Consider the following 14,753-nt stretch of genomic DNA (forward strand, 5'->3'; position numbering starts at 1 on the left):
TGATAAAAATGTTTTTATAGGCCGGGCACGGTGGCTCACACCTGTAATCCCAGCACTTTGGGAGGCTGAGGCGGGCGGATCACAAGGTCAGGAGATCGAGATCATCCTGGCCAACATGGTGAAACCTCGTCTCTACTTAAAAATACAAAAATTAGCTGGGCGTGGTGGCGTGCGCCTGTAGCCCCAGCTACTTGGGACGCTGAGGCAGGAGAACTGCTTGAACCCAGGAGGCGGAGGTTGCAGTGAGCCAAGATTGTGCCACTGCACTCCAGCCTGGCGCCTGGCAACAGAGTGAGACTCTGTCTCAAAAAAAAAAAAAAAAAAAAAAGTTTTTATATATTTATTCTGAATTTGTAAATTTCTTCCAAATCTTTTCCTTGATCATTTTTTTCTCTCAAATAAGATTTTGAACAAAAAATGACCTGCCTTCCTTATCCCGTGTTTATGAGAATACTGAGTAAACAGACACAATTTTATAAACAAGTTCATAAAACTAAAGCACAATAGTTGGCCAGGTGGGGTGGTTCATGCCATAATCCTAGTACTTTGGGAGGCCAAGGTGGGTGGATCACTTGAGGCCAGGAGTTTGAGACAAGCCTGGCCAATATGGTAAAACCCTGTCTCTACTAAATATACAAAAATTAGCTGGGTGTGGTGTCACATGACTGTAGTCCCAGCTACTCGGGAGGCTGAAGCACGAGAATACCTTGAACCCGGGAGGTGTAGGTTGCAGTGAGCCGAGATTGCGCCACTGCACTCCAGCCTAGGCAACAGAGTAAGACTCTGTCTCAAACAACAACAACAACAACCCTAAAGCACAACAGCACAATAGTTATGTCATTTCTCCCCAGTTAGTAAAGGCTTCATTAAAGATATTTTAACATTAAACTATGAAAAACATAAGAACTATGGCTTGGTGACTAGTAAAAGGCTGGTGTTGTGAACAAGAGACAGAAAGGTTAAAAATCTACTATTTTTCAGTCTTGGGTTTATTTTGTATATGTAAATATTTGGCTGAGTTACCCAACATTCAACTTCCAAAACTGATCATTAGGTTTTATGACAAGAGAAGTACTTTTTATAGCAATTTTACTGCCTAATCCAAAAACAGTATAGGGAAGCTTTAAAGGTAACAAAATAAAACTGTACACAATTCTAAACAACTCTGTTTCAAACCCAACCTGGGACTTCCACTCACTGTAATAGTATACTTGTGATCAACTCTGTAACAACCTGTCAAAAGGAGACTTGTAACATCTGCTCTGAGGGAATCACTTCAGCATTTCCTGCAGCAGAAAACACGTGGGAATCACTCAAAACTCCGGATTTCTAACACAGCAGCATTTCCCAGAGGGTAAGCCAGAGCACACCATCCTCTGAGATGCTATCACATAAATTATTAAACAAATTTGGAAAAAAAAAAAAAAAAAAAGAAAACAGCATTAAGTCTCCAAGAAGTCCTTTGGTAAAAGATATTTTGAACCTGGTTTTCCCAAAACCTTGCAATCCCCTCAAAACAAACATCTATTAACAAACCACTAGGCCGGGTACAATGGCTCACGCCTGAAATCCTGGCACTTGGTGAGGTCAACATGGGCGGATCACGAGGTCAAGAGATGGAGACCTTCCTGGCCGATATGGTGAAACCCCATCTCTATTAAAAATACAAAAATTAGCTGGGCATGGTGGTGTGCACCTGTAGTCCTAGCTACTCAGGAGACTGAGGCAGGAGAATCACTTGAACCCAGGAGGTGGAGGTTGCAGTGAGCCGAGATCACACCACTGCACTCCAGCCTGGCAACAGAGCAAGACTCCATCTCAAACAAACAAACAAACAAACAACAACAACAAAAACCTACCATATTAGCACTCACAGAATATTTTGGGGGATATGGCAAAGATTAGGCTACAGGTGTCAGGTAAGTAAACTCTTAAGAAATAAGATTGAAAAAAAAATTAAAAAACAAAAAAGCAGAAACAAAAAATAAGTAAATCAATAATTTTTAAAAACAAAATTGGGCCAGACACGGTGGCTCACACCTGTAATCCTAGTACTTTGCAAGGCTGAGGCAGGTGAATGGCTTCACCCCAGGAGTTCAAGAATAAAACTGAGCAACATGGCAAAACCCCATCTCTACCAAAAATATAAAACTCAGCTGGGCATGGTGGCATCCCCGCTACTCAGGAGGCTGAGGTGGGAGGACAGCTTGAGCCCAGGAGGCAGAGGATGCAGTGAGCCATGATTACACCACTGTATTCCAGCCCGGTTAACAGACCAAGACCCTGTCTCAATCAATAAAAATAATATTGCTTTACCATGTGGCAGAACTCAAAATAAGCTCAGCACATCCATATGTAATACCAACATTAAACACACACACACACACACACACACACACACACACACACTTTTTGTTTCCCTGAGCTTTACAGATGGACATCATGCCCAAATAACTATTCTGTAGTATCAACACCACAGAATGTTAATATGTACTCTGAATACACAGAAATAATTCTTAACAGGATGTTAGCCCCCAAAACACATATATAAGCATGTAAAGCAAATACAACTAAAAATAACCATAGGAACACAGCTCTTCTGGAGAAAGTTGTGAAGTCTGAAGTAGTCACCCATATTTTTACCCTAAATGCAACTATTACTATCTCAGCCATAGAAATGATCAAAGTAAGGGCTGGATATATTTAGATTTTAATCACCATAATATAGATTATGGCATATAATAGAATTAGTCAGCTGAGTGTTCGAAAATTCTCAATTTAAACTGCTCATACTTTGAGGGTCTACAGAACATTTCATAACTAACCTAACGAATTGTGATCTTTTCTCTACCTTCTATAAGATTTCCAACCATAAAAAGAAGCAATACGAACTTTAGTAAACTGCATGACAATTACCATTTGACTCTACTAAACTGCAACTATTACCTCTAGAAGTAATTAGACAGCCAGCTCCATAGGTCCATGGGATTTCCTGTGATTATTTCTAGAAGTACCAAATAGGATCACAAGCATGTGGGGACCACTCTCTAAGCATAACATTCTCTAAACCCTCAATCACAATTTACATCTGAAAAACATTTGTATTTTTATGGTAAAACACCTGTGTGTGTGTGTGTGTGTATAAATATGTGTATGTATGAATCATTAAAAACTCTACCTATCAACAACATAATGCTTTATAAGCAATGGTTCCAGATGTAGGCCCCAGAACAATAGCATCAACTTCACCTGGAAACTTCTCAAAAATGTAAACACTTGGGCCCCACCACAGACCTACTGAAATCAGAAACCCTGGGACTAGCTCTCCAAATGATTCTGGTGCACTCTGTATTTAAAAAAAAAAAAAATGTAGGCCAGGCACAGTAGCCTCATGTAATCCCAGCACTTTGGGAGGCCAAGGTAGGAGGATCGCTTGAGCCCAGGAGTTCAAGACCAGTCAGGGCAACATAGTGAAACCTCATCTCTATTTAGAAAAAAAAAAAAAAAAAATTAAAAACTGAAAAAAAAATTTTTTAAGTAATCACTTAAACTTACCCTCCTGAGAGAACAGGTAACACCACTCGAACAAATGGAGGATCAAATGGAAAGTTATCCTAAAAAGCAAATAAGCAAGTTAAGAACATCCTCAATGTTACACTACTTTCAAGATTTTAAAAGATTATATAAAGAATGTGTACATTTATTATCAGATAATGGGTAAGAGTTATAAAGTTAGTATCCAAAACCAAAATGAAAACCAAAGCAAATAAAAATGAAGTTAAAACCAGACCCAAAGCAAGTAAAAATGAAGTTAAAATCAGGCCCAAACAGAACAGTGTTATGGTAAACTCATGAAATATATGAAGGGGTGCCACTTCAATAAAACTATACAGGAGCCATTCCAATAATGATAAACTAGGTAATTTAGATCAATCTTCTGACTAAGAACTAGAAAGGTGAACAAAACGTAACAATTTCAGGGCTAAGAAAAGGGAACAACACCAGAGAGCAGGGTCTTCTTTCCCCCAGCCCCCTTGGGTTTTCTTCCAATGACAGAAGAGAAAAAGAAGAGGTTAACAAGCTGAGCTAGAACTCACAGACTCACAGAGCTCACAAAAAGATAAACACTGGAGCTCTCCTCTCCACCAAGGAGAGGCCCTGCTAAGTCTCCCACTCCTTAGGCTGGGACCCTGAAGAACAAGCTGCAAATTGCCCTAACAGGGAATGATGGCCAGCTTTAATCATCTCAATTCCTGACTGGATGAGGCAATCCTGGGTTGCTGATTTCCAAGGCCCTGGCAAGGACAAATGTAAATCTTCTCTGGAGAAGAATATCATCCAAGGTTTCAAATTAGTTATACCATTTTTCATACATTACATCTATCACTAAAAATAAGCCACGCGAGACGTAAAGACTGTCGACACAACAGAAAACAAGAGAAGCAAACAACAGACACAAAATCACAAGGGATCAAGATAACAGAGTTACTGCCGAACACAAGCAAGGAAAGAAAAGACAAGACTGAAAACCTGGCAGAGAAACGCAAATTATAAAAAATGAACCATATGGAAATTCCAAAATTTAGCAATATCAGTAGCTGAAATTAATAACTTAATGGATAAGTTTAACCACAGCAATAACTTAGTAGAAGAGAGATTCAGTAAACTGGAAACTAGGTCAGAAAGACAAAATGGTAGAAAATGGAGAAAATAAAAAATATATTGAAAAGTTTATCACATAAGTAGAGTCCTGGAAGGAAAAAGAAAAAAAAAAGAATGGGACAGAAGCAATACCTGAAGATATGGTTGCTGAGAATTTTCCAAAACCAACCAAAGACTTCACAAGATTTAACCACCATAAATACTTCAAGAGAAACAATGGAAGCTAGGGTAAGAGAATGATATCTTCGAGGTGCTGGAAGACACTGCCAACCTAGAAAGTTACACTCAATGAAAATATTCTTCAAAAATGAAATAAAAATATTTTTTATCTTCAGACTCACACTAAAGGAAATACTAAAGGATATTTTCAGACAGGAGAAAGAGGATCCTCAATGAAAATGTGGAGAATAAAAAGCATGAAAAAGAGCAAATATGCATGTAGATCTAAGTGAATACTGACTAATTATGTAATCAAGTGTAGGGTTTTAGGTAAGTATAGAACTATAGTACATTATGACAGCAGCACGTATGTGGCAGGTAGGACATGAACTCACAGTGTTCTACGGTCCTTGTATTGACAAGGAAAAGAAAAAATATACAAATTTACAAGTTTATAATAGACTTCGACAAGTCAAGGACATATTGTAACTGTAGGGTAGTGAAGAAGAATAAGAACTACTACACTGACAGAGGTAGAAAACTAGGGTCATCAAAAAAATCCAAAAGAAAGACGAAAAGGAGTGTGAAGCAAGAAGGACAAACAGGAATGAATCTATAAGATGGAGATTTGGACCCCAGAATTAGCAATAACTAATGGGTCCAATTAAAAGACAAAGATCATCAGACTTGATAAAAATAAAAAGAGAAGAAGATGATATAAGATGAGGGATAAGAAGAAATCATTTTCTATATTGCAATAGAAATATAAGATTATCCACAAGATACCAACTTAATGACACAAGATACCAACTTAATGACAGTTATTATAATCTACTTTCAAATAAAGTAGCTCACCTTTCATCTATATTTAACAGACATAATGAAAAGTATAGAGGTTGATGTAAAGCTTGGTAAAGTACAACTTCATTTAACCTATTATTTAGATTTTTTGTGAGTCAGAGTTTCACTCTGTTGCCCAGGCTGGAGCGCAATGGCATGACCTTGGCTCACTGCAACCTTCCCCTCCTGGGTTCAAGTGATCCTCCTGCCTCAGCCTCCCGAGTAGCTAAGATTACAGGCGCCCGCCACCACGCCTGGCTAATTTTTGTATATTTAGTAGAGATGTGGGTTTCACCATGTTGACCAGGCTGGTCTTGAACTCCTGACCTCAGGTAATCTACCTGTCTCAGCCTCTCAAAGTGCTGGTATTACAGGCATGAGCCATTGCACCTGGCCTATTTAGATTTTTAAATATGTGAATCCCTAATGAATGACTACAAAACCTCTTCATTGATTATGTATGATTTAATTCACTGTAAACAGTTCAGAATAACTCTTCTACATCAAAACCTGGGGACTCCATTCCATAAACTCTATACCCTAGAACTCAGGAATCTAGATTTTACAGAAATAAAGAGAGTTCTTCAGAGAGGGGGGAGAAAAAAGGTTGAGGGTGACTGTTAAGAAGTTTGAGTTACCTTAGTATATATTAACTCAGAACCAGTCTCTCAGGCTCTACAAGGATCTCATGAAGTCATCTGATTTTTCCATTTAACATCTCAGCCTTCTAAGTTATTCTTAAGGATGAGGAACATTCTACTTTACATCACTAGATGGGTCTAAATAGTTACAACAAATCACTTCATATTGAGTAGAAAATCACCTCTTTGTAACTTGACTTACTAGTTCTAGTTTTGTGCCCTGTGTTCACCAAAAACAAGTAAAAACTAATGCTTCCATGTACATGCTCCTTCAAATAGTTGAAGACAAGCTAACACCAACCCCCCATATTCTCTCCAAATCCACAATGTCACCACCTATCCTAGGACATGGAATACAATCTCTTCCCAATCCTGGCTATGATTCTCTAAATAAACCTAAACTTATCTAAATAGACCTTTCTTAAAGTACTACCTCAGAATTCAATTCAGTAATTCTGATGTTGCCTGTAACATCAGAAAATGACTTCCTTAAAAGCACAGCAAGTTGGATTTACCAATTGCTGACCAGGTCGCATTCCCTCCTGCCCTCACTCCCATCTTTGTGTTATGCTTTATCTCAAGTTCCATTTTTCTTAATATTCATGACTCTAAAGTTGTCACTGCGGACATCAGACGCCATAAATATATATTGTTCTGGCTCCTTCCTGTAAATCTTTCCAAGGCATACCTGCTATCCTCCAAAGTCTGTGAATCCCGATACTAATAACTTGGCAATTCAGTTTAAGGTCCTCTTCAGAAGGTCAGTTAGCTCAAGGCAATCACATTCTTCCCAGGCCTCTTAAGAAAAACTCCAACCCCAGAAAAGGCCCTTCTTTCTGGTATCAGGAGCCATGGTCCAGAAACAGAAATCCAATAGAATTTCAGCCATTTACCTCCCAGATCGTCCCCTCCCTGAAGTTCTACCTAGAGCAGGAAAAAATAATGAAAACACCACCTGCAGTCATGAATCCTACAGTTTCCTGGCCAGAATTTCATATTCCCATAAAGTTATCTCTCAAAGAGGACATGACAAGGGAGGGGCACACCAGGGGCTACAAGGACTGATTAAAAAAACAGAAAGGTTATAATCTTAAGTTTGGTGTTAGGCATATGGACATATGATTTAACATTTTAAAAAGAAAGATACTTTCCCAGTTTTTTGTGTTTTGTTTTTTGTTTTTGGCCTGGGTGCTTCATTTGTTCCCCCATATGAATTAGTAAAAATGTAGCCATTAGCAACTTCAGTCAATATATTCCAGATTCATATTAGGAAGACAACCCAGTTGACAACCACAACAGTTTCTATGATAACAATAGTGACAAGTAATACTGACATTTGGGTCATTTCAAGAAAGTTCAATCATAAGATATATCCCCAAGCAAAAATATACACATAAAAAAGTTATGTAAGAAGCTTTTAGAAAATTATTACTATCATTTTTGTAAGTACAAAGGAAGTATTCTTTTTTCCATCAAAATATCTCATATATCCATAAATTTTAAACCATTACATTGTATCCAGATCCATATTAAATCATTAACATTTTTTTCTAGATTTCATTGCTATTCTTTAACCATTATTTTTAGCATCTTAAAAATACTTTATTAGGCAAGGCATGGTGGCTCATGTCTATAATCCCAGCACTTTGGGCAGCTGAGGCAGGCAGATCACCTGAGGTCAGGAGTTCAACCAGCCTGGCCAACATGGTACAACCTCCTCTCTACTGAAAATACAAAAATCAGCCAAGGGTGGTAGTGCACCCATGTAATCCCAGCTACGAGGAGGCTGAGGCAAGAGAATTGCTTGAACCCAGGAGGTGGAGGTTGCAGTGAGCTGAGACTGCACCACTGCACTCCTGCCTGGGCAAAAAAGCAAGACTCTGTCTCAAAGAAAAAAAAAAAAAAAAAAAAAAACCTTATTAATATATAACGCATAAATTCAGAAAAGTACATAAAATATAGAGGTACACCTTAAGAAGTTACTATAAATTATGTGCCCATGTAACCAACAACCTGATCAAGAAATATATTACAGCCAGTATCCAAGAAGCCCACAGATCTATCTTTCAGTTCACACCTCCTTACCTCCCACTCCTTATCCTAACCTGTATGTAATCACCTCTTTGTTCTTGGTAGTTTTACTACCCAAGTATGAATCCATAAATAAGTGTTTCTCAGTTTTCTTTTCATTTTTGCCCCCCTAAAAAGGCTTTTTAGAAGTTTTCTTCCTAATTTTACTCCCCCTGCTCCATGAAATTTTAACACCACAGATATATTGTATATCTGTTTATGTTATGTAGCTCTTTGGAGGGCAGCAGACCATTATAATAGCTAAGATAGTTTTCACTCTAAAGATCAATTTTCATCTGGCCGGTTAGCTCAGTTGGTTAGAGCGTAGTGCTAATAATGTTAAGATCAATTTTCACTCCATTGCAGGTGACATTGCCTCCACTAAGAATGTATGCCCTAACCAACATTTGTTTTACCTATTTTTGAACTCTATATAAAGGGAATTGTACAAAATACGTTTTGGAGTCTAGTCTCTTTTGCTTATCATCGTGTTCAAGATCCACCCCATCTTGTCCCACATAGCTGTAAACCATTTTATAAACACAATTCTCCATTTTATTGAAATGAACACTTGGGTTATTTTCTGTTTGGGGCTGCTATAAATGATGCTGCTCTGAACATTCCTGTGTCACCTGGTACACTTAAGTACTCATGTCTTACAAAGAGTATGTCTACAATACTTCTGAACCACAGGGTATGAGAATCTTCTAGTTCACCAAATTGTTTTCCAAAGCCCTTGTACAACTATACGCCCCCATTGGAAGTATATGGGATTCTGTAACTATTTTCTTACCTTAAAAGAGAAGTTAAGCAATATATATTCTATGCCTTCTTTTTCTTTTAAGATCTGAAGATCACTGTGCAAAGGACTATCAGGGTCGACCCTAAGAATTATAAAACAAAAAAACAGTTCAAATAAAAAGTTAGAGATTTCTTAACTAAACTCAGAAATGAACTAGTCTGACAGCTAAAATAGAGCACCTAGGGTAAGTTCCAGAAAGAGAAGGTCTAAAGGTGCTCTATATCACCAGGAAAAATAGAGGTCACTACAGCTCCCAGCTCCTTGGGAATAAATGTCCAAAAGAGACCATAATACTCTAAATCTAATCTAATAAGGGGTTTTAGAGTTTGCAGTCACTCTAAAAGAAAAGTCACATGTATATAATTTTCTCAAGAACTCAAAAAAAGTTTAATATGCTTTCCTAAACTTGTATTGTTAGCCAAGGGGTTCAAGGAGAAAAATTTGCCATGGATGGAACTATGAAAAGTTAAATCACTAAAAAAATCTGTGTTTGTCCACAACTTCCTATATATACAGGTCCAATTTGGCCAATTTGGATCCCACCTCCCCACAACTTTTTTTTTTAAGAGATGTGGTGTCTCGCTATGTCGCCCAGGCTGAAACACAGTGGCTCACTGCAGTCTTGACTTCTAGAGCACAAGATCTTCCTGCCTCAGCCTCCCACCACCCCCAGTAGCTGGGACTACCGGTGTACTCCACCACGCCTGGCTTATTTTTTTTTCTTCTTTTTCAGATGAGGTCTTGCTATGTTATCCAGGGTGGTCCCAAACTCCTGGGCTCCAGAGATCTCTCATCTCATCCTCCCAAAGTGCTGGGTGATCCCTTATTTCAAATATAAACTGATTATCACAGTCAGTCTCATGAAGTTATTAAACACACTTTTGTTTCTAAGTTCCCCTGCTCTCAAGAACTCCATAAAGCACTTTATCCTGCAGCTGGTCCTTTTTTTGTCCTTCCTCTTTCTCACTTTCTTATTCAGCCTCAGAAGCAGCTCATTTAAACAATCTAAGAACTATTTCTATAGAAACAAGGTCTAAAGTTTTAAGTAAAAGCCACAGTGTAAAGGTATCAAATTAGAAGGAAAAACCCTCCATCGTGATAATCTACCATTGCAAAGAGTGGGTTAGCATTAAAAAGCCACTTACTTCTGCAGTTTAACATGCCAGTCATATAAACTGTCATTTATGAGTTCCACTGAATAAATCCCTGTTAAGATATAGAGCATGTTAGCTACTCTTCATTTGATTATATAACTATTACTATGGCAAAAATGTATAAACTAAATAGCCAACAAAAGCTAAAAATTCTGCTCTTAAAACCCGGAACAACTAAGCTATATAGTAAATATTACACCACTGCAGCTGAGTATCTTATGCCCTTAACAGATAATTATAGCCATTATGCTATATATGCTTACCATTTAGTCTGAGTGGAAAAAAAAAAAAAGATCATGCAAAATCACATGTACTTGAGACTTTTCTTCTATGAACATACATTTCTACAAAGATGGAATCCTTCCACATATTTTGTTTTATAATCCCTCTTCAACTTTCAGGGACATCTTTCCAAGTCAGTATACATAAATCTATTCACAGTATTTTTCACGACTTTGTTGCAGTTTATTTTATGGATATGCTTTAACCAATTCCATCTAGTATCTGGTTTTTTTTTTTCTATATAAACAATACTGAAACAAATGATTACTTAACATTCAAAAATAAAACCAGTATTCAAATGTTTGTACTTTATTAGCTTTCTACAGATAAACTTTTAAACTTCTTACACAAAAAACTGCAATGACACCCATAATTCTAACGTCTTGGAAACAAGTTTGGCTTATCCTGTACTCTACAAAGCAAGGGTTTTTCCTTGTTTTTATTTTTTAAGCAAGTTCTAATAATTTTGATTTGCTCATGCTAAGAATTCCTGAATGCATCATAATGCTAGCTTATATATATTTTTTGAGACAGAGTCTTGCTCTTGCTGCCCAGGCTGGAGTGCAGTGTTGTAATCTTGGCTCACTGCAGCCTCTGCCTCTCGGGTTCAAGTGATTCTCCTGCCTCTGCCTACTGAGTAGTCGGGATCACAGGCACACGCCACCACACACAGCTAATTTTGTATTTTTAGTAGAGATGGGGTTTTGCCATGTTTACCAGGCTGGTCTCGAACTCCTGACCTCAGATGATCTGCCCACCTAGGCCTCTCATCAAGTGCTGAGATTAGAGGTGTAAGCCACCGAACCCAACCAATGCTATCTAATTAAAGTTTGGTTCTTTATTCAATACTATTAGAATCTCTGTAACAATATCAAAATTTTACCTCTAGTTAGAGAGGTTCCATAATATTCAAGTCATATTGAGTAAGAATATTCAAGTCAAACAATGAAATGAAAACTTTAAAAACCTACATATTTTAAAGGTAATAAGCTAACTATCTCTACAACAAGAGTTGAGGATATTGCTTTCAAAAATGGGGGCGGGGAATAATAAAAATCAACTTGGCAATCATTCTCTGTACAATGAAACGCTTTATTCTTATTTACTTTCCAAGCAATATTGCTCATGCTTTCACCAGAAGATAAAAATCATGCAGGGAGCTCACTCTTTATCAGGAAGAGGACAAAATTCCAATGGACCTATAAAATCCTTTTTTAATCCAAAAAACAAATAACTCATCCTATTTTACCCCTACATCTTTTGGAATTTTACTGCATTTCAGTTTCACATTCCTAAAATAAAGCCAGTAAACATTTCCATTTCAGTCCAGTTTTAAGAAATGACATTTACAACCTGACAATAGAAAAGAGCAGAAGAACCATAAGGAGAGCAGGGATCCAGGGATCCTTACCTGTTTTATAACTCTGTGATCTGTATATGTCCCTGAGCTCTTTCATAAGTCTATCTGAAGCTTGCACTGACCCAGACACCGCACCCTGAAACACAAAAGCCACTGTTTACCAGGGTCCGTTGAGCCAGTAATTAAAGATTTAAGGTATTTCAACCTGATACAAAAGATTACAGTAAACATGGATCACCACTCAACATTTTAAGAAAAACGAGTCCAATTTATGAAGTTTCAAGAGGATACAAAACTAGGCACAGGTCTGGTTCATTTCCTATTTCTTATCATATGAAACAGTCTAGTCAACATGTCCAGACTACCATGGACTCCACAATAGCACAGAATTCGGTATGAGTCTATTCCAAACCCCAGCAACTTCTGAAAATACTAGAAGACACTCAAGGTGACACATTATTAACTAAAATAGACTTCCATTCATAAGACTACAAGCAAGACTATTACACAGTCTAGTTCACACATTAAGACACTTTAAAGTGAGAAACATGTATCCCTATATGCAACTGGTTTCAGTTTTTCAGTGAGGAGACTTCTCTAAAGATGAAAACACGTCATCAGCTTATCCTAAGACTAAATATAAATGGAACTATTTTTTTGGTCATGTGAAATTAAAGATTTTCAAGATTGTGCTATACTTTGAAGGAGAAAAAAAAATCAAGTTTCCTAACTCATTTTATACCTACAAAATATGAGAAGTTTTTCTTATCTCTAAAATATGAAGAGTACCTATTTCACATGGTAGCTATGAAGATTAAACGTGAAGATATATGAAGTATAAACTATCTTGTAAAGTATCGGTCATGCAAAAGTGTTCAGTAATTTATAGTTGTTTTGACTATAACTCAAACTGGAATCAATCACAAGGCACGGAAAGTAGTTATCACTAATTCAAATGATACAAACTTTGTTTTTTAAGTAATCTAGATGTGGGGGTTGACTAAATTTCTGTGCTCTACTAAAAATTATAAAATAATATATAAATAAGATTGAAGGAGGGAGAGTAATCTAACTGGTTTCAACACTTGGCATCTATTTGCCTAACAATTCATTCACTGTTTTGGAGAACCTGTGCCCAAGACAAAGTAACTGGTCCTCAGATTTCTTGGAGTTGGTAAATAGCCCTAATACAAGGCAGGAAGTAGTAAGTGTTCAGATAATCATTTGATGTTTCCCTACTCTGTCTGAGCATTTTACATATATACACACATCATTCTCATTTTTTTTCATAGCAATCATCCAAAAGGTATATATTGTCTAGCCATATTTTAGAGTTGAGGAAAGTGAAACCATAAAAGGTGTGTTTGTCACCAAACTCAGTGTTCTTTCACATCCTGCTGCTTCACATAAAAGAGATATTAAGTTGTGGCCAGGTGCAGTGGCTCATGCCTGTAATCCCAGCACTTTAGGAGGCCAAGGCAGGCAGATAACTTGAAGTCAGGAGTTCAAGACCAGCCTGGCCAACATAGAGAAACCGTCTCTACTAAAAATACAAAAATTAGCCACGCATGGTGGTGGACACCTATAATTCCAGCTGCACAGGAGGATGAGGCAGGAGAATTGCTTGAACTCGGGAAGCAGAAGCTGCAGTGAGCCAAGATCATGCTACCACACTCCAGCCCAGAAGACAGAGCGAGACTTCATCTCAAAGAAAAAAAAGATGTTCAGTCAAAAGAGAAAAATTACTTTTGGTTGAGTCAGAGCAGGACAGACCAAAGTCAGCTTCACAAAGGAGAAAGAACTTGAATTGTGTCTTGTTGAAGAGGATTAATTTGAATATACAGATCCCATGGGAGGAAGGTAAGCAGAGAAAACAGCATCAACAGGCTGGAAAGGGGCATATACAAGGATCAGCAGGTGGTTCCAGAATGTGAAGAGCAGATGAACAGGTAAAAAGGGGCTATTTGTAGACGAGAAAGGTAATCTAGGGCAACAAAACATATGACTAAGGCTTGGCATGGTGGCTTATGCCTGTAATCCCAGTACTTTGGGAGGTCGAGATGGGAGGATCATTTGAACTCAGGTGTTCAAGACCAGCCTGGGCAACACAGAGAGACCTCATCTCTACTAAAATTTTAAAAAATATATATAAAAAAAAAAAAAAACTAGCCTGGTATCGTAGCACATGCCTATAGTCCAAGCTACTTGGGAGGCTGAGGCAGGAGGATTACTGGAGCCTGAGAGGTCAAGGCTACACTGAACTATGATTGTGCCACGGCACTCTAGCCTGGATGACAGGGAAAGACCCTGTTTTAAAATAAACATATGACTGAATCCACCACTAAGGCAGGAATGGAGGAGGAGGGCAGCTGAGATAGGCATGTTAATGAATTGCCTGGTATTAACTGTAATTACTTAACCACAAAAGTCCAGGTTCTAGATATTTACACACTTACATTTAAATGGTCTTGCCTTTGAGTCTTCCTAATTTTCTCTAATATTGCCAAATTTTCTTTTTCAATTCCTTCATCCTCTGACTTTTTCCCACTAATAGGCTCTTCTTCCTTCATCTCATAGTGATCTAAGTCTTCTATATCCTGCAAAAAAGAAGAAAAATGTTAGCTTATTCAACCTATTTTTCTTCAGTAGTTTCTTACGCCAAAAGCTAAATTATTCTTGACTCACTGGGAGAAAACAAACAGAATATATCTATCCTATAGGGAGAGAGAAAAAATTGAATCCTATCCACATTCAATTCAAGAGGTTCCCTCCTTTTATATCCT

General features: G+C 37.7%; 1 protein-coding gene across 6 annotated transcripts in view; it reads right to left on the reverse strand.

The window, feature by feature from the left end:
- Positions 1 to 14,753, reverse strand: part of UBE2Q2 (ubiquitin conjugating enzyme E2 Q2) — a 64,333-nt gene that overhangs the window by 17,540 nt on the left and 32,040 nt on the right. For 5 of the 6 annotated variants that reach the window (XM_012457708.3, XM_012457707.3, XM_021668260.2 and 2 more), the window contains 5 exons: positions 14,427 to 14,567; positions 12,022 to 12,106; positions 10,320 to 10,380; positions 9,166 to 9,256; positions 3,556 to 3,614 (listed from right to left, as the gene is read on the reverse strand). In XM_012457708.3, the coding sequence (XP_012313131.2) occupies positions 3,556 to 3,614; positions 9,166 to 9,256; positions 10,320 to 10,380; positions 12,022 to 12,106; positions 14,427 to 14,567 (437 nt within the window). The remainder of the gene's footprint in view (positions 1 to 3,555; positions 3,615 to 9,165; positions 9,257 to 10,319; positions 10,381 to 12,021; positions 12,107 to 14,426; positions 14,568 to 14,753) is intronic. The other variant, XM_021668263.2, reaches the window with a different exon arrangement.

This window comes from Aotus nancymaae, unplaced genomic scaffold (assembly GCF_030222135.1).
Source record: "Aotus nancymaae isolate 86718 unplaced genomic scaffold, 86718_ANA_hifiasm-v0.15.2.pri h1tg000003l, whole genome shotgun sequence".
Classification (NCBI taxonomy): domain Eukaryota; kingdom Metazoa; phylum Chordata; class Mammalia; order Primates; family Aotidae; genus Aotus; species Aotus nancymaae.